General features: G+C 52.5%; 1 protein-coding gene across 1 annotated transcript in view; it reads right to left on the bottom strand.

The window, feature by feature from the left end:
- Positions 1 to 20,400, bottom strand: part of PEPD (peptidase D) — a 102,625-nt gene that overhangs the window by 66,264 nt on the left and 15,961 nt on the right. Inside the window, exons 4-6 of the mRNA XM_004595013.3 lie at positions 17,914 to 17,977; positions 11,069 to 11,116; positions 9,448 to 9,509 (exon numbers count right to left, since the gene is read on the bottom strand). Coding sequence (XP_004595070.2) covers positions 9,448 to 9,509; positions 11,069 to 11,116; positions 17,914 to 17,977 — 174 coding nt within the window. The remainder of the gene's footprint in view (positions 1 to 9,447; positions 9,510 to 11,068; positions 11,117 to 17,913; positions 17,978 to 20,400) is intronic.

Here is a 20,400-nt window from a genome sequence, read left to right on the forward strand (position 1 = left end):
TGGAATCGACCTGAAGGGAGAAGGCATGAGTAAAGGTGGCACAGAGGAAACGATGAAGACAGAGGAAGCATGCTTTTGGCTTTTAACTCCCGCTCTTCTCCCTGGCTTAATTGTACAGAAGTGGGTGTCTGATGCAGCAGTTAGGAGGCTGACTGAACACCTGTACCATTTATTAAGGGTTTGGGTCTCAGCTTTGCTTTTGCTTCAGCTTCCTGTTAACGAGCATCCCAGGAGGCAGGAGACGATGGCTCAGGTACTTGGGGTCTTACCACCCAAGTGAGAGACCCAAGATTGAGTTCCTGGCTCCTGACTTCAGCCTGCCCCAGCCCCGGCTGTTGGGCGCACTTGGGGAGTGATCCGTGGAAGGAGGATAGCTGTTCCAAGTAAATAAATTAGTCTGTATCTGTATGGCCTTGGACTAGGCAATCATTTCTCAGCTATGACACTTACAGCATAAGCAACAGAAGAAAAATAGGTAAACCGGCTTTCATCAAAACTAAAGACATTCCTGTTTGGGAGACAATATCAAGAAGATGAAAAGACAACTCACACAATGGGAAAAAATATTTGCAAGTCACGGAAGTCTAGAATCCAAAACACCTAACTCTGACAACACAACAATGAAAAGGTAAATAACTCAATTCAGAAATGGGCAGCTCATCTGGCTAGAAACTTCTCCAGAGAAAAGATGCTCAACAACATTGGACTTCTGGAGACTGCAGATAAAAACCTCGCAGCCACCTGAGTAACTGTAATAAAATAATCACCTAAGTACTGGCAAGCATGTGGAGGGCTATTGGGAAGAATGTGAATGGATACAACCACTTTGAGAATAACTTTGGTAGTTCTTCAAAAAGGATAAAGAGCTACCACATGACACAGGGATTGCACTCCTAGGTATAAACCAAAAGCACATTCCTACACAAAAACATGCAGATTAATGTTCACAGCAGCAACATTCACATCAACCAAAAGACACAACTCAAGCACCAATCGGTTGGTGCAAGGACAAACAAAAGGTGATATCCATAGAAAGGGTATTTTTCAGTCAGAAAAGTGAGCCAAACACTGATGTTGCCGGTTAAACCACCCCTGGAGATGCCAGCATCCCATCTGAGTACCAGCTTGAGTCCCAGTTCCACTGCTTCCAATCTAGCTTCCTGTTAATGTGCCTTGGAGGGCAGCAGATGATGGCCCAAGTACTTGGATTCCTGCCATGGAGATGGGAAATCCACATGGGGTTCCTGACTCCTGGCACTGGCCTGGTCTAGCCCCAGCTGTTGTAGCCATTTGCAGAGAGAACCAGTAAATGGAAGCTCTGTCTCTGTCACCTTACATTTCAAATAAATAAACAGATCTTTAAAAAGTAAACATGCGAGGGGACCACACTGGGGTGCAGAGGGTTAAGCCACCACCTGCAACCTTGGCATCCCATCTGAGTGCCAGTTTGTATCTCAACTGCTCCAACCCAATCCAGCTCTCTGCTAATGCACCTGGCAAAGCAGTGGAAGCTGGCCCCGGTGCTTCTGTCCCTGTGGGAGACCCAGATGGAATTCCAGGCCCAGGGTTTCAGCACCCACTTGGGGAATGAAACATTGTTTGGAAGATTTCCCTGTCTCTCTTTTTCTTTGTGTCTCCCCCTGCCCTTCAAATAAATAAAATAATCTTTGAAAAAAATAGGAAAACATGCGAAGTGAAAGAAGCCAGATTACAAGACCACAGATTGAAAGGCTCCATTTATATAAACTGTCAGAGTTTACTCACAAATCCATAGAGACAGCAAGTGGATTATTAGTTGCAGGGTCCAGGGGAATGGAGACTGTGTGTACATGAGTACAAGGGTTCTATCTGAATGATGAAAACATTTAAAAATTGACTGCAATGAAATAGCACAACTCTGTCAATTTTTAGAAATCATTCAACTAACTATTTTAAGTGGGTAAATTGTAGGGTCAGTGTGGCAGTTCCGTAAGCCCATCTCCTGCCTTCAGCACTGGCATTCCACACGGACATCAGTTCGCCTCCTGGCTGCTCCACTTCTGGTCCAGCTCCCTGCTAATGTGCCTGGGAAAACAGGGAAGACGGCCCAAATAGTTGGAAGTTCTAGGCTTCCTACTTCAAGTCAGTTCAGCTTCGGCCACTGCGGCCATTTGGGGAATGAGCCAGTGGATGGAAGATCCATTGTGCTCTCTTTTTCTCCCTCTAAGTCTGTCCTTCAAATCAAAATAAATCTTGTTTAAAAAGTTTTAAAATGAGTAAATTATGTACATAGTATGTACCAATAAAACTATTAAAATGTACTGAATTCTACAAATAATGAATTTCATTGTATGTAAATTTTATTTCAATAAGGTTAGTTTCTAGGGAGCAATAGAACAGAGAGGAGAAAGATGAATCCTCCAGCAGAATTTGAGATTTCCACACATCTCTGTCTTGCCATATAAGAACAAGCAAACAGAGAAATTGGGGAAGATATGAACAATATATGTAATCCCTTTACTTGACATAACACTACAGTTAACAGGTGCAGAGTATACACCCTTGGCAGCAGTACACAGAACAATGTTTATATTTCTAAAAATTCCAGACAGTATTCACTGATCCCCTAAAATTAGGCCAGAAATCAGTAACAGAAAGGAAGCCATAAAAATTAAAAATTGTTTAGAAATTAAGTCACAGACTTCCATTCAAACCCATTAATCAAAGATAAAAATCACAGTGAAATTAAAAAATGTAAATATCATTACCTATAAAATCCAGCTAAAGCAGGGCTCAGAGGAAAATGTATAGTTCTAAATGCATATGAGCTAGTAGCAAACAACACTGAAAATCAATAGTCTAGCTGCCATCCCAAGACTGACACTTTCTTCCTTCTCAAAAAGCTGGAGGAAGAATAAATAAAACCTGCTAGAATTAGGATATGCAAAAAGAGCAGAAAGCAATGAAACAAAAAAACATCAAGAAAAATCCACAAAGGTAACAGCAATTCTTTGATACAATGGATGTAACTGAAAAAGTAGCCCCAGGAGACAAAAGGGTGAGGTATGAGGGCACGGGGTATGTCTCTGGCATGAGAGATTTATGTGTGACCCAGAGCTCAAGCTCTTGATGACAGCTGGGAATGAGACATGGCTGAGCACAGGGTACAGTTCTCGGCAGAGGCCTTGGCAGGCTTCCCAGCCCTGCGTTCCACGACACCACACACAAGCACGGGGACTCCATGGCTGCCTCGGCTCTGCATCTGAAGATGCCTGCCTAATGCCATCGTGTGAGGCTGGTAGGCTCCTGACTCCTGGACAAGGGGCATGAACAACACAGAAGATTCCAGATCTACATAAAACAGGACTACTTGATTCCATGTCAAATGAGGTGCCACAGAATCAAAACCCTGCTAATGAAGTATCTGAGACTCCTTGCAGCTACGTGGTTTGGGATGAAGTACAGAGCAGCAAGACGACATAAATCAAGACGACAACACAGGTGCTACCTCGTGTTTCGCCAAATGTCACACTGACCCTAGGAGGAGTGACTGCTTATCTCCCAGACAGACACGGGAGTGCGGCTTAATGCTACACAACATGAGAATGTACACACACATGCTGTGGAGTGGCCTGGCACAAAGCAGCAGATGCTCAGAAACACATATAGGCACATGCAGGTGCCCAGGCTCCCCAAAGTCCCTTCTTCCTCTGCCTGGCCAGCAGTGCTGCCACAGCATCCACCTGTGCTTCTCCTGACTGGTGCCAGGTGCTCTCCCTGCCACACTGCCCTCAGGACCAGCAAGCAGACCGAGAGCCACTGGCACCCAAGTACTGCACTACCACAGCAGTGGAGGTAGCTAAGCAGGCCATGGTCACAGTGCAGCTCAAAGAGATGATTGACACCCAGAGCAACAGGGAATGGGACCACAAAGATTTCACCTTACTATTCAGAACGGCCTGCAATGCAAAATGTATGAATTGATTATTTCTGTTATTTTGCAGACCGTGACTTTTCCTTACTAAAATAACTTCCTGAGAAGTGATCCTGGAAGAAGGGAGGTTACCCAGGCTCACAGTTCAAGATCAGGTAAGACCCACTGGTTGGTAGGTAGGTCAGATGAGGGCAGAGCAGGGCAATGATGGAGTGTGTGCAGAGGACCTGGCATGCCAGAACACAGACAGTGGCTGGGCCGAACTTGACTTTCACAGTCAACCTTGTCCAAATACACCCCGAGGATGCCAGTGATCTAAGGACCTCCTCCCAGCCCCACCTTATCTGTCACCATAACTGTGTTAAGTTTCCACACTTGCTTAAATGCCATCACTGTGGGATTTAACTTTCTGCAAGAGTTCAGGACCTGATCCTGTTCAAACCACAGCACTGACTATGGGTAACTACAAACTGCAGAGAGTGAAACGGAGGCTAGGGGGTTTCTGTATGCACACCGCACAGGCAGACACACCCCGGCGCACACACAGAGGCACACACACATGCATCGGTGTATGTCAAAATACACAAAGATCCACACATAGCTAGACAGGTCAGACCAATACATACACACAGGACCCACCCCCCGCCAAATACACACAGATGCAAGGCAGTAGAAAGCTTTGATTCTGGGCATTGAGAAATTTGGATAAATTTGGGTAAGTGAAAGTTGTATGGATCTTGTTTCTATTGTGTGTGTGGGGGGGGTGTAGGTGTGTGTGTGTTGCCTGATGCTTATTACAGCAAACATATATTAATTGTGTAAAAATTACTACAAAACCCCACCAGTACCTATAAGGGTGGGAGATGGTGCTGGAAGCAGAGGAAAGTTGAAAATTTCCTGGTGGGTTCTAAATTGGGGGCAGGCAAAGAAAGAGTGAGCAGTGTAGGGCTGGTGCTATGGCACAGCACATTAAGCCACCATTTGTGGTGCTGGTGTTCCATTTTGGAGCACTGGTTCAAGTCCCGGTTGCTCTGTTTCCCATTCAGCTCACTGCTAAGATACCTGGGAAGGCAGTGGAGGGTAGGGTAGCCAAAGTGCTTGGGTCCCTGTTATCCACGTGGGAGATCAGGATAGCATTCCTGGCTCCTGGTTTTGGCTTGGCCCAGGCCTGGCTGTTATACTCACTTGGGGAATAAACCAATAGTTGGAAAGGATGTGTCTTTGAAGCTCTGCCTTTCCAATAAATCAATCTTAAAAAAACAACAATCCTGCTCATGGCCTCTGCCTTCTCCATGGAATAAGGACAGGCAGCCTCCAGCTCCCAGAGCCGCCCCTGCAAGGGGGCCAGGCCAAACTCTCAGCTATTATTATCCCCAGCAAACTCTCAGCTCCTCTTAGTACCTCATCTCATGGAGACTTCCACGGGCCAAAGGAGAGCGCCAATCCTAAATATTAACTTGATATGTAAGTTAACAGTCACCAGAAATTATCCCCAAACCACAAATTGGCATTCTGCTGTGATTGTCAAGTTTTAATAATGTCCCTCTATTTCCCGGGCTTTAAAACTTCCATCTTTGAATATTAATATTCCTGCATTAACAACCCCCAGATTCAGCATTTCATATTTAACTGCTTATTTAAATGGAATTAATTTGTAACCAATTGTCTTCAACTCTGCAAGGCAATTTAAGTCAATGCCAAAAGATAAGAAATATGCTTTTCCTGAAGAGCCGGCTGATGTAAAATATCGACCCTCCTTCTCTCCCAGACAATGGCGAGAGAGTCCTCTGTAACTCCTCGTCTCCGCCCAGGGCTCCCAGCCACAGATTCTGCCCATCTCACACCAGGAGGGTACCCCCATTCAGCTCTGCACCCCTGACAGATGAAGACAGCCTCCCATCAGGCCATGTGGTCACCCATGGGCCATCTCTTTCTTTAGCCATGGTCAGCTGTCTTGCCTCAGGATAAGCCATCCGGTAATGCGGATGCCAGAGACCTACCGTGTCTGACTTTGTGCCTGGCCTGCAGGGGCTAGTATTCCTGGGTGCTTGTGGTCCCTGGCGCCCATCTCAGCCAGTCTTAGCTGTGCTTCTTAGACCATGTAACCTGCCCTCCCACTGATGCCCACAGTGGGGCCTCTCCTTCCCTCCTCCTCCTAGTGCTCACACCAGCCATACTGGCAGTCATGGCCCAAGCCAGACCCCAAACTCAGCACAAGACCTACCTGCTTCCTTTGCCCCAGCATAACCACACTGAGCCTGCTCCTTGGTGAGTTCAGCAGCCCCATGCCACCTGCGTGTCTGCCACCGCAGCTCACCCCTGTTCCCACTGTTTCCCCCATTCCCTCTGTCCCTAACTTGCATCAGTCCCACAGCTGCAAGACCCAGGATGCTCCCTGCTGGCCTGGCTCTGATCTGGGGAGGTCTAAGGGAGGCTGAAGGCCATGGCCAAACCCACATGTGACAGATCTGGAGACAAACCCAAGAAATGACATTGACGGAGAAGGTCACAGACCAGCTGGACCAGGGCCCAGAAGGTCTGGGATGGGTGGCCAGGTGAGGCTGCTGTTCTACAACAGTCCCTCTTCCCCACAAACCAAGGGATTAAGCAGGTCTGGGACAGCCCCTCCAGGACAAACCAGGAAGTCAAATCAGAGCTTCTGTCACAGGGAGAGGTCAGAGATCCGGTGGGGAGGTATTTCAGAGGTGTTTTAAAGGATCAAAAGTGACACCTTCCAGAATCGGGACTTCATCAGGGCAGTGAGAGGCAACTGGGGACAGAGCAGCTGAGTAGAAAGTAGAACGACAGCAAGGATCATATTGCTTGGAAAACAGGCATTTCTTATCCCCAGCAAACAGCTGGGATGAACTTGGTAGGCAGGGGAGAGTGGTGACTGAGCCTCGGTAACCATTGAGAACAAGGCTTCCCAGTGTCCTGACTGGATGCCAGGAGATGGCAGGGCACAGGTGCTGGCAGCAAGGGCAGGTGGCTGTGAGGCAGGCATCTCAGCTGCACATGGTACCCAGAAATACAGCTATGAATCTTCCCAAGGATCAGATGGAGGAGAGTCTGGGCCCAGGGCAGTGCCTGGAGCAGCAACCCCCCAAAGGAGGAGTTACAGGAGAAGGAACATAGTGAGACGTGAGGTCCAGAGGAAGGACGTGGGGGGCTGAGGAGAGAGAGAGAGCACCACCGTTAGGCCAGCGGACCCCACAGCAGAGACGTATGGTCAAGGCTTTCATCTGCAGCGCATGAGCCGCCAAGTCAGAGGCCTTGGCCAGCCACCCAGCCCACAGGCACGGGACACAGAGTGAGGGCAGCCTTCGGCCCAGACCCTGACGCAGAGGGCCTGGCATAGATCATAGGTTGGACCAGCCTGGCACCAGGAGAGTTAGTGCACTGTGTGGCAGAGTCTCTGCTTCTGAAGTCCTGGAAGGCCAAGTGGGCGGCAGTGGCAGGGAATGGGGATGGGATGGGAAAGTGGGGACTGTAGAGGCACCTACTCTGGGCAGGGGGCTGCAGGGACTCAGGGAAACAACAGGCTGGGATCTGTTGGCTGGTGGGAGGGCAGGGCAGGGGAAGGCCTTCACAGCAGAGAATCCCTCCAGCCGGCTGTTCCTGGCCACCACAGACATTGACACAGTTTCAGGGTCCCCATATGCCTCTCTTGGGGAAACCTGCCAGGATAGCCAGCAGCCCTCACCCGGAACCACATCCATCATCACACCACCCATAGGGCCCAGGCCTATGTGGGAGCGGGCGAGGGTGGCAGTAAGTAAGGACGCCCCCACCAACATACCCCACATACCCCCACAGCCCACTGGTATTTAAAAATAAGTAATACTTGAGCCTGGCGGCGTGGCCTAGCAGCTAAAGTCCTCGCCTTGAACGCACCGGGATCCCATATGGGCGCCAGTTCTAATCCCGGCAGCTCCACTTCCCATCCAGCTCCCTGCTTGTGGCCTGAGAAAGCAGTCGAGCAAGGCCCAAAGCTTTGGGACCCTGCACCCATGTGGGAGACCCGGAACAGGTTCCTGGTTCCCGGCTTCAGATTGGCGCAGCACCGGCCGTTGCGCTCACTTGGGGAGTAAATCATCAGACGGAAGATCTTCCCTCTGTCTCTCCTCCTATCTGTATACCTGACTTTGTAATAAAAATAAATAAATCTTTAAAAAAAAAAGAAAAAAAATTAAGTAATCCTCAAGTCCACCCAGCCTACCGCACAAATGAGGACACAGAGGCCAGCAGGGCCATGGGACTCGATTGGGAGCACCAGTTCTGTGCCAGGCTCTGGCTGAACGGGACCTCACACCCTCACGACAGGATGTGACATATGCTCAGAGGGCAAGCCAAATGCCAAGTTCACAGAGCAAGGGGGCCCACAAGGCAGAGACCCAGAGGCTGTGGCAGAGATGTACCGTGGTGGTGGTCGAGGCAGGTGAATGCAGGGCTGGGGGCATACAGGAAGGCTTGACTGAGGGAGCAGCCGCTGTGCCTGTATCCCCCTTTTAAGGGCCTGGGAAGAGATGGCGGCTCCATGACCAGCATCTCAACCAGCCGGACTGATGGCTGCGGGGAGGCAGGGCTGCTTGAGGAAATCTCTGGAGGGGACACGGGGATCTGTGTGATGAAAAGACGCCAAGCTGGTGGCGCCCCATCCCCGGCTCCCACCGAGGCTCTCCCTGCTGGGGCAGGGTGGGGGGCTGATACATATTGATGAGCTCGTAATCCTCCCTCATCACCCCCGCATCACACGTGCGCACGAGTCCTGCGGCTCAGCTCATACATAATCATCAGGTGCTTCCTCCATTACCACCCAGGCCATCAAAGGACAACAGAGGATGCTGCGGCCGTGGAGATGGCGTGGTGGGGGAGGGGCTGGGGCCCGAGGGTGTCCCCTGCCCCCATTCCATGCACACTCAAGGAGCAGGGGTCCCCCCTCTGCAGCATGAGCCCAACCATGCACGCCCAAGTGGCAGTGACCCAGAGACACTGTCCAGCCAACCCCCAGGGATGTGCCCACAGAAGCAGGCAGACCTCTCTGGGGGCCAGTGGGGTGAGGTAAAGAGAAGGGAGACGCTGCTCTTTAGAAAACTATTCTGTGTGGCACAGTGAGTTACGTTACACAGCTGCTCATGACGCTGGCACCTGATAGTGCTGGTTCGAGTCCTGGCTGCTTCGTTCCCAATCTAGCTCCCTGCTTACGGGCCTGGAAAGGCCAGGAAGATGGTCCAGCCGCCGGGGTTCCTACCGTTCCATGGGAGATCCCGGAGCTCCTGGCTCAATCCTGGCTGATGCAGCCATTTGGGAAGTGAACCAGCAAATGGAAGATCCTTTTTTATTGTTCTCCTTCCTCTCTGTCACTTTGCCTTACACATAAATAAATAATAATTTTGGAAAAAAAATTATTTTTCTAAACACACCCTCCCAATACCCCATCAAACTCCCCTGTAGAATCCTCCTGTCAGCATGTTTCTTTCACATCTTGTGGTGAGGCAGGCGAGGAAGATGGTGCCCAGAGCCCCAGGACTCACCTGCTAATGCCCTCGAAAGAGGCCTCCCTGCAGGTGTTGCCGCTGTCTGTGTTGACACCACGCTGGGGAGAGAGGAAAGATGCGAGAACACAGACATGTCACTTAGGAGCCGTGGAAGTGGGCGCGGAGGGCGAGGATGTGGTCTCCCCAGGTGCTCAGGACAGCCTGTCTTCGGCAGTCAGGCTCAGCGTGGGCGCGAACAGGATCACCACCGTACCCCAGCCTGGCACACCCACTCCTTGCACTGCACAACACTCCAGGCATGTAAGGCCTCCTCCCGGGACACTTGGCTGCTGCCAGCCAGGTCCTGCAGGTGCTGGTACCTGGACCCTGAGCCACGCCCCTGCTGTACTGGCCCTCCCAGTCTTCCCTGAGAGCAGCACAAGGGCCCCAAAGACCAGAGCTGCCCTTCCGGACCATAGGTTCTGTGATACGACCAACCATGGTGGAAAACATTCCGAGAGAAAAATCTTATCAGTAGTGAACACATACAGACCTTTGTTCCTTGTCATTATTCCCGAAACAATACAGTGTGAAAACAATTTACATCGCATTTCCATCGCACTGGGCATCATAAGCAACCTGCAGGGGATTTACAGCACACAGGAGGGTGTGCACAAGTCACAGGCAGACACTACACCACTGTACAGGAACTGTGGAATCTGGGGTCCCTGGAACCAGCCTCCTCTCCCCAAGGGGAGACTGTGGTCAAAGTCAGCCCTTCTAGGAACTCAGAACGGGTGGCGGAGGGGGGAGCTAGGACTGGCAGGATTGTACAGAGCTGGCCTCCACCCACTCCTTTTTGTGTGAGGAGGAGCCATGGGGAACACACACAAGAATGGAGATGAGACAGGCAGCTCTGGCAGCCCAGGGAGGCCAGGCATTTTAAATCACCACTGCTTCTGTCCCCAAACTGCAGGCCAGTGGCCAGTGTACACCCAAATAAAGCACCCGGGTCATCTATTATCTAACCCAGATCACCTTAACGTGGCCTTCCCTCCCAGCCATCGAAGTGCAGACAGGAAAAAAGGAGCTTTAAAAAACAAGAACTATTTCTGTAAAATCAATTAAAAGAGGTGAGAAGGATCGCTCTGGCAGGAAGCAATGCTGTGTGCACACCCAACACACATGAAACTCCCAAGGTCACACAAGGACAACAGGCTACTTCGCCGAGACCCGCCCAGCATAGCCCCAGAGCCTACCAGGCACAGCACCCCGCAGCCCGGCTACAGCCCCACAGCCTGGCACAGCCCCAGAGCACAGCCCCTGCGGCCCAGCCACCTCAGGGGCAGGCACCAAGGGTGTGTTTTTCAGACTACCACAACAGCGGAGACACCGGGCAGGCACACACTAGTGTTCGGGGGCTCAGCCCAATGCAAAACACTCTTCTGAACCCTGGCCTGGACGCAGGGCCTTGTCCACCTTGACCTGGTCAGGCGACACAGCACACTCCAGGGAGGTGCAAAGACACAGCCTTGACTGTGGTCAGGAGTGGCCACTGACTACAGACGGCCATTCCTCTCACCTCCTTCATCCTCTCCTCTCTGGCTACAGCCTTGGCAAGGGGAGGCAGCTTCTCAGAACCCTTCCCATGAGCAAAACCCTGGCCGCAGCCACTTACCAAAGTGAGGAGGACGGAGGGGTTCCGTGATGTCAGGATGCTGGCGATCTGGAAGGTCAGAAGGGGAAATCCGCTTTAGAGCCACTGTGAACTTGGATGGCCAGGACCTCCCTCCACTACCTCAGAACAACAGTGCCCACTGAATCCAGTGGGCCCTGTTGACTGTGGTCCCCACCCTACAGATAGGAGACCAGGGCTTACACAGGGGAGGGATCCACACCTCATGCTTTCCACCATTCTACCTGTCTCCAGACCACCAGGAAGACACTTCAGGAAGGATGGGATACAGCCCCCAACACACACAAGCCCCTTAGGCCAACTTCCCATTCCCAGTTCTGACACCACCCTCCCTACTCCACCGCCCTCTACTCATGCCTCCCACAGGCTCCAGCCTTCCCACTCCAACCCCGGCCTCCACCATCTTGGCCATTCTGTACACTTATTCTCAGGGTTGAAAGTCCCAGGCCCACCCCCCCAGCAGATTTGTTCCCTCCCTTCTGGCCTGCCACATCAGTGGTTATCAATCAATCCACTGGCAAAGTACCACATGAACCTTGACCCCTGCAAGCCCACCACCCTACTGGGAGGAATTTCTCTGCCCATCCTCTTCCATCAGTCTGCCCTGTTGTGGTTCCTCAGACCCTATGGTCTCTGACTAACCCCCCACCCCTCCAGCATCCCTCATTCCCCAACGCTACACTCTCACACTATAGACACCACAAAGGCAGAGCGAGAAAGGAGGTGGCATTGTTTTCACAGCTTGACTGAGTGATTACTGACATGCTGTGCCCAACACATACTTAACGTGAATATTTTGATTAGTTTTGACATACGCATATAAACCCTTTTCTTATAACGCAAAGATACTCTAAGAGAAAAGCTGGAATAAACTGAAAACTATAAAAAGATAAAATGCACCTGCAGTCCCGTCCCCAGAGACTTTTTATCTCTGCCCATAAAAACTGAAATCTGTAATGACATTTGGATCAGAGGAAATTATATGCTTCACTTATTTCCTGTCATTAAATATTCTTCAAACACACATTTTAGCAGTCACTATCAGCAAGGACAGTAACCGTCCACCGAGTCTCTGACTGTGGCCGGTGCCGCTCACCTTACGCTCGTCACCCCCTTGGTCACCCAACACCCATGCAGATTCTGTCACCAACACCCATGCTCCCAGAGGAAGGAGCCTTAGGGTCAGAACGTGCCCAGGTTTTCAGTGAAAAGCATGATTAAAGCCTAGACTTGAACCTTTGGGGGGAGAAATCAATTTAGTCACTCCTCTACTGGACACATTTCCTATCATTGGCAAGTATTATGATGCTGGAGGAACATTTTGGCACATCCAGGTTTGACTAGAGGTTTTTAACAAGCTCAAGAAGGGGTGGGTGCTGGGCTGAGGGGTTACCATGCCTGTGTCCTGTGTGGGAGTGCTTTGTAGGGTTCAAGTCCCATCTCCAACTCCTGACTCCAGCGTCCTGCTCATGTGGACATTGGGAGGCAGCCTAGTTGGGTCTCCTCCATCCGTGGAGACTTGGATTGGGTTCCCAGCTCTAGACCCAATTCTGACCATCACAGGCCTGTGGGAGATAAACCTGTGATGGAGCATATGCTTGCTCTCCCTTGCAAAATAATAAATTTATAGAAATGTAGATGGTGGAAAAAAAACTAAGCATGGATTTCAAAACTTGGGGGGCACTGAAATAAGCTTGTCTTTTAATTCCATGCTCCCATAAACTCTCTGAGGTGCCCTCTGATTTCCTTAAATTCCTTTAGAAATTTTTTCCAAGGGCCAAAACTGCCATAGTAGGTTAAGCCTGTATCTGCTGCACTGGTATCCCATATTGGCACCAGTTCAAGTCCTCCTGGCTGTTCCCATCCAGTTCCCTGCTTGTGTCCTGAGAAAGCACTTGAGGATGGCCCAAAGCCTTGGGGCCCTGCACCTATGTGGGAGACTCAGAAGAAGCTCCTGGCTCCTGGCCTTGGATTGGCTCAGCTCCTGCCACTGTGATCATTTGGAGTGTGAACCAGCAGATGGAAGGTCTCTCTAACTGTGCATCTCAAATCAATAATAAATCTATCTGTTGAAAAAAAAAAAAAGGAAATCAATAAAGTGTGAATGACCCTCTCTCTAAATCTTTTTCTTTTTTAAATAAAAATTCCAATTTGTCCCCAGTGACCTGCCAATTCAAAAGCCATACAGCTGGTCAAGCTTTGCAGGGGCCATAGTGGAGCACCCCGCAGGCATGTGTCACAGCGTTTCCTGTGGCTGGTGCTTAGTGGCTGCTGTCCTTCAGCCTCTGTCCTGCATGCTGAGGCTGAGTCCCTTCCCCTCCCACAACCCCTCCTGCGGGAGGGGGAGGCTCATTAGGGGGAGCATAGCTGCACCTGAGGGGGCCCTGGGTGCGTTGTTACACAGACGTGAAGGTCTGCATTCATCAGCACAGAACGATTCTGTCAATTACAGCAGCAGAATCAGAGAGTGAGAAGGCACTTGGGGATTGTATCTGCTATTGTCCTTGGGAGAGAGGAGCAGGATGACAAATGTGTGAGCTGATGGTTTTTCTCCCTGCAACGACTCTCTCGATGTGCTGGTTAGGAATAATGGAGGGGAAGGCAGCCCTTGTCGTGCCGCCTGACGTGCAAACCGATGGCAGCGGGTGCGCTGGTGAGTCCTGGCAGGACAACGTCTTTGATGGATCGCGGCTGCCTAAGTGGTCCCCGTCACCTCCATGGATGGCAGCTGCTCCCGCCCTTTCCCCTGGAGACCCATTAGCACTAGGCTCTCAGCACACCCCTGATTGTGGGTCTCAATAACAAGGGGTACAGGACGTGGCTGTGTATCACAGGCATGAAACACAATCCCTCCTGCACACACACAAACACACACACACACCAGCATGGCGCTGTCATGCTAGGGCCTTCTCTGGAGCCTGGTCATGAGGGACCCATCAGCTCTCACAAACTAGGGCTGTTAAATGCCCCTGCCTTGTTCCAGGTCACAGCCAGCATCAATTGCCCAGGCAGCCTGGACCACCTGGCAGGTCAGGGTGGACAGGAGCCAGCAGAACGGTGGGGTGTGGAGTCACTACTGGGGCCCATCCAAGGCTTCCCACAGACCCTGGCCATGCCCTCTTAACCAGGGTCACTCTTCACAGGGCACTGGTCCAGAGACAGAGCCATGTCTGCATCCTGCAGGGGGCCTCTGGGCTTCTTCCAGCCCCTAAGCAATGAAGCTCCCGCCAGCAGCCCATGTTCCAAGGCCGCCTCCTGAAACTGTAGCGCACATAGGCAGGCAGCTGCTTGGCAGGGCCCCTGGAATTCTGAGCGTGTTCCGGAAATAGAATTATCGGGAAACATCCCAATCTGGATGTGCAGCTACTCTTGGAGCACCTGGGGTCAGCTCCGGAGCATCTGGGGTCAGCAGCTGTGCCCAGCGGCTGCCCTATCAGAGAAGGGGAGGCCTCCCTGTTCCTACACAGACTCCGCCACTCCCTGATTCCTCTCTCCACATCGAGACCATCAAAGCCTGGTCCCAGGGGTTTCTCCCACATCTGCACCCCCCCCCCCGGGCCCTCCTACCATCTCCCTGGTGCCATAACGTAGAGTGAGAACAAGGCAACGACATGCAGCTGACCAGTCCCCAGCGGTACAGACACCGGCCCTCTGCATTGGTCTCTGCCATCAACACCGGGATGCCCCTCTCAGGGAGGGTTCCTGAGTGGCCCCCTTCTATGTAAATAACCTCAAGGTCCTCTAGGGAAAGGGAGGAGTTGCCTAGCCAGGCTGGCCAAGCCATCAAACACCTGCACTTTATGTGCTATCAAATGACCACACAGCCTGTGGGGCCCTCCTTCTGGGAAGACAGGGGTCTACCATAAGCTGTTGATGGCTTGTCAGAGATGCTCAAGGTTGCCTGAAAGTAGATGAGGTTGAGAATCGTACAACTGGCCTACAGGACCCAGTGCAGTGTCATAGCAAGTTAAGCCACCACCTGCAGCACAGGCATCACAAACAGGTGCTGGCTGGTGCCCCACAGCTCCACTTCAGATCCAGCTAATGCACCTGGGAAAGCAGAGAAGATGGCCAGGTCTTGGGCCCCTGTACCCACATTCGAGACCTTTATGAAGCGCCTGGCTCCTGATTTCAGCCTGACCCAGCCCCAGCCTTTGTGGCCATTTGGGGAGTAAACCAGAGGATAGCACTATCTCTCCTTCTCTCTGCACCCCCACCCTCAATAACTGCCTTACAAATAAAATCTTAAATAAATACAGCTGGCCTAGGAAGCCCTTTCCCAAATCAGGGGCTCCTTGTTGCCCTTCATACTGGAGCCAGGGACATCTTCCAGCCCACTGATGGGCACATTTTGGCTAGCTCCATTTCGAGCTACAGAAATTCAAAGATGTGTCAAAGCACAGCTCACCTTCACAGAAGAGTCCAGCAGCAGCCCCACCCCCAACTTCTGACAGAGCACGTGGGGCCTGGAAGGCAGGGGCTCTGCTCTGTCTGTTCCCCAGATGGGGGACAGGAGAGCATGGACAGGTCCCTTCGGGGCTCTGGCCTTGGCCTCCCTGCCTGCAAGCAGGGGCTGCAGGTGCAGCACAGGAGGGCGAGAGGACTCATGTGAGCCGTCAATGTCACCAGAGTCCGCACGTGTTTTCTAGGAAGCACCTGTCCCACCACGTCAACACAGCCTCATTGCCAGCAAGAACAGCTGCAGCCACTGTGACGGGAAAACTCATCAACCAGGATGACGGCGAGGACGATGGAGATGGAGTGCCTTAGAACGCTCCAGAGCCCTAGAGAGCTGCTGTCCCTTGCAGGCTACATTCAGGATTCACAAGGGCAGGTCTGTGGGGCTGTCACTCCACAGCATCATGGAGGACATCCCTGATAATGAGAACTCCTCCATCTCCCATACCAAGCCCAGTTCTTTCCCTCCCCAGAAATCAGAGTCTTGACAGAGCTGCATCTCCCCCAACCCAGATATAAGACCAAAAATCACACCAGGCAGCAGCTGGGTTAACCCAGCCCGGTGGTGGTAACCCAGCGGTTAGCCCAGTCCAGCTCTGGGTTAAGGCAGGTACTAAGGTTCTTAACACTAGGGTCTCTGCTGGCTGCTCTCCCCTGAGCCCAGGAGGGTCAAGGTGCAGGGGATGACAATGTCAAGCAGCAGGTTCAGGAAGCGGGAGAAACAGAGGCACTTCAGACAGCTCTTGGAAGATGGCACTAGGAGTTCATCTGGGGAGAGGAGGGCTGGTGTTGTGGCACAGCCACCTGCATCGCTGGCATCCTGTAGAAGCACTGGTTTGAGTCCCAGCTGCTCATTTTCTTATCTAGCTCCTTGATAATACACCTGGGAAACCAGCAGCAGAAGACCGCTTGACTGCTCCAGCCTTTGAGAGATTGGAATGGAGTTCCTGGCTTCAGCCTGGCTCACTCTTGGCTGTTCTGGTCAGTGGATAGAAGATATCTCTGCTCTCTCTGCCTAACATGGGGCAGGCACTGACAGGCTCCTTGATATTGAAATTACAACATGGAGAGGCTCAGCAGAGGCCCCTCCTACAACCACATCCTTACAGGAAAGAGGCATTGGAGAAACTGGCCCATGATGGGGAGCTGTGCCCCTGCATGAGCTGCTGGGGCGGTACTGCTCACCTCCACACTCCCTCCTGGGCCTGGTCTATTTAGGTTAGCCTTGGTCTCATTCATTTCTGTCCTAGGACCGGGCAGGGAGAAAGCAACTACAGCAGGGCCTTGATGAGAACTCAACTTCCACTGTGTTCACAGGACGGGTAGCGCAAGGGATGCCTAGACAGATGCTAGGCCTTGAAGGATGGGGAGGGGTTGAAATAGCATCCCAAGACAGCACAACTCAGGGCAGGACTATGATTGCTTGTGTGCCCACCTGGGGGATTAAAATGAACTGCTTACCCAGAGCAGGCTGGCCCAGGTCCCCAATGCTGGGGCAGACCATTGTTCACAGTGCCACCTGTCTGGAACCTGCCTGTCACCCAGCACTACCAATGAGTACTGCCAAGGGGACATGGGCCTGGTTACTTCTCCACAACTGCCCTGGCTCAAGGATGCCCACACTTGACCTGGGAACACACGGCCATGCATGCTCCATCCATTGATCCTTCCAGGCCTGGGCTAGACCTCCTGACCCCTGCATAGTCTACCTTCCACACAGCATGATCTGAGCAGAACATGGGGTTGTGATGGGACTCAGAGGCACAGTAGTGAGCGTGCCAGGCTGCAGCTGCAGCAGCAAGGGCCTTGTCACTTGATCACTTACACCTCAGGGTTCCTAATTCTGCTCTCACCTCTGCCAACCCCTGCCCTGTCAGAGCAGCCCTTTCCACCTACTAGGGCTCAGGACAAATTCAAAACCCCAGGAGGAGAGTCTTACATGTCTTCCAGGCCACACAATACCATGCAAGAAACAGATTCAAGCCAAGGGGTGTCCAACTCCCCTCTGCCACAGACCTTCGTGGCCTGGATTTCTGCTGACACCAGCAACTTCAGTCAGCGGAAACCTGTGGGGAGGGCTCCTGACACAGGAAGACCCAGGTCAAGGTCAGGGGGTGATGTAGGTTAGACTAGGATCCCTGCTGCAGGCAGGCTGGCCAGCCTCCAGGTCTCCATCCCAGTGCATCTCAGCAGCCACAACCACATCCTACTTCCCTCCACTATGCCAGAGCACTTCCTCCAAGGCTGTGCATGTGTCCTTTGGGGTCTCCGGTGTCACTGACATTCAGCCAAGCTGGTGCCAGGGAGAGCAGGTGCAGGATTCCTGGAAGTCCAAAGCAGCTAGGAGAGAAGAAACATCAGCCACTCACCTCATCCGAGTACTGGACTTCATCCACGGCGTATTTCTCCTTGAAGTGCTCCTTGGAATGGATCCTCAAAGGCAAGCACAGGGAGTGCCACAGTCAGGGCTTGGCAATGGCCCCGCTCATCCACCTTCCCGACTGCCAAATCTGGCTGGAAAGGCCCAGCCTAGCCTGTCCCAATCCTGGCCAGCACGTGAGTCTGCCCATCACAAACATGGAGAACAAGGAGTGCCAGGCCACAGTGACCACTGAGCTGCACCTGCCTCCCTCAGCGCCTCCCCAGCTCAGTTTTTCTGATGACGCTGCCCACCTGCAGTTAGCAGCTGCCAACACCACTCCAGTCTTTCGTTTCCCACTGGCCAGTGAGAGCCCACCCTTAGGCACAAGAAATGAGGCCGGAATGGAACCTTGTTAAAGCAAAGCTAACATATTAGTGGAAGCCTGACTCAGTGTGATGAGAAAACGCCTGCTTACTCACCGCCCCTGAAGAAATTAGCTGGTGAGGAGACTCAGGGCTGATGCGGCTGATCAACCCTTGCCCACTGGGGATGGGCCCCTAGTTGAGCTTGCAATAGGCTGACCCCCAACCTGGGTCCAGCAGCCCCCATCCCAGGCTCCTGGTGGACAGATGAGTCAGCGCTGCTGCTGGAAACACAGCCCACATGCAGAGGAAGAGCGACTGCATTGTGGGTTGTGGCCAGCCGAGACCAGTGACGCATGTACATGCCATCTTCCCCCCACCCCTGGGCACCAGTGCGTCATGGGTTGGGGGAGCCCGTCGTCAGGGCACACCCACACTGCTGTGATCCCATAGCTCTGGATCCACAGGAAGCCTCCGTCAAAAGGCAGCAGATGGTTCTGGGCTTGTGGTTCCCGGGCTCTCGCAGGGTGAGGAGATGAGACAGGGGTGCCCGGGGAGAGAGATGCAGGTGCAGTGGGACAGGAAGGCACCTGGGGTCTCAAACACAACCACCCCCTTGAAAAGTGAGCACCTGCATCAGGGTCCTGGAGACCAATCAGGCAGCTCATGGTCTCATGCAATGAGCAGAATGCAGTGTGAGGAGACTCTGGTCTTACTGCCACCCCTGGTTTCTTCTCCATTTTGGGTTCTCCCAAATGCTCACCAAGCCTTAAGCTCCTGCCATGAATGAAATGTGCCTGATGTAATCACGCTGGCTTCCATGTTGGACAGGGCCCAGAACTGAGCTGACCAAGATGAAATCCCTCCAGCAGCACAGCCTCAGGCTGCTCCAGGATGGGAACGGATGGCAGGTGGCTCACCTGGACCCTGGAGGTCCTAGCAGCAGGGTTGGCTAAAGTGCCACCGGTTCAAGGGCAGTGGGCACAGCCTCAGCACCCAGTGGACCCTGCAACTGGGTACAAACGCACAAACCAGAAAAGGGTCAGAGCAGGGCCACAGACACACTGCTGGGCATGTCCTACCCTGCCCCAGTCCCAACACCACAACAGTCCTCGGTCAGTCCGTCCTCAGGGTTGCCACCTCCAGCTGTGCTAGGAATTGAATGGCAAACTCCCCAAAGGCTCTTGGGAAATATGAAGGCCCTGCTTTGAGGCCAGCCTCAGTGCCTCCCTACAGAGGGGCAGCTTGGCCATCAGCAGGGGCACCTGATCTTCTCGCCTCCACTCCTCTGGAGGACTGAAACCTCCCAGCTGACCCATTTTACCTTGCCAGGGGACACCACCAGGAATCGTGCCTTTACCCTCCCTGTCCATCCCACAATGAGGCCTTACCAGTGACAGCAAACTGGAGGCCTGGGGACTGTTTCAAACAGTAAGCCGAGGTCAAGGACCCCACAACACAGAACTAGCAGTGGTGAGCAGCACAGGGGTGACTGTGGGTGGCCCTGGGCTATGGCTCACCTCTCCATTCCTTGTTCGACAGCCTTAAGCCACTCTACTGGCTGCTGACCCGGGAGCACCTGCTGTTGTACCTCCTGGTGTTGGGAAGAAGTGAGCTAGGTGTCAGCCCCAACAAATGCTGCTCACCCTGATTGGGGCAGCAGGCTGCCCTAGTCCAGCCAGAGTGCTAGCTGGGACTCCAGGACAGAGACGCACCTGCCCAGCTCCTGACCGGCTCTCAGCAGGAGCACCCACTCCACAGGTGACATGTGGAAAGCTGGGAGCGTCTCTCCTGGCACTGTGCAGTTTGTTCTTTAAGGTTGAGCAGAGAGAAGTCAAGTGGTACTTATTTTTTAAGTTTTAACTACAGTTTAAAAAATTAATGAAAATCACTGAAATGCCATCTTAAGGGATACAGAAGGCAGAATGTCATGTCATGTCAGTCTTGGAGGGCTTGTCAGCCTTGCTTTGGTGGCGTTGATGGGAAAGAGAATGGCCAGTCACTCTGAGTAGGTGAATGGAGAGGTCATTGAGAGGCCATGCCGGTCAGTGCCAGAGATGGCCACAAGGAAGGCCTGCACTCCACCCTACCTGGAGCCCGGATGCCACCACGCGTATTGCTCACACCTGGCC

The sequence above is a fragment of the Ochotona princeps genome, chromosome 16, assembly GCF_030435755.1.
Source record: "Ochotona princeps isolate mOchPri1 chromosome 16, mOchPri1.hap1, whole genome shotgun sequence".
In the NCBI taxonomy this organism is placed as follows: domain Eukaryota; kingdom Metazoa; phylum Chordata; class Mammalia; order Lagomorpha; family Ochotonidae; genus Ochotona; species Ochotona princeps.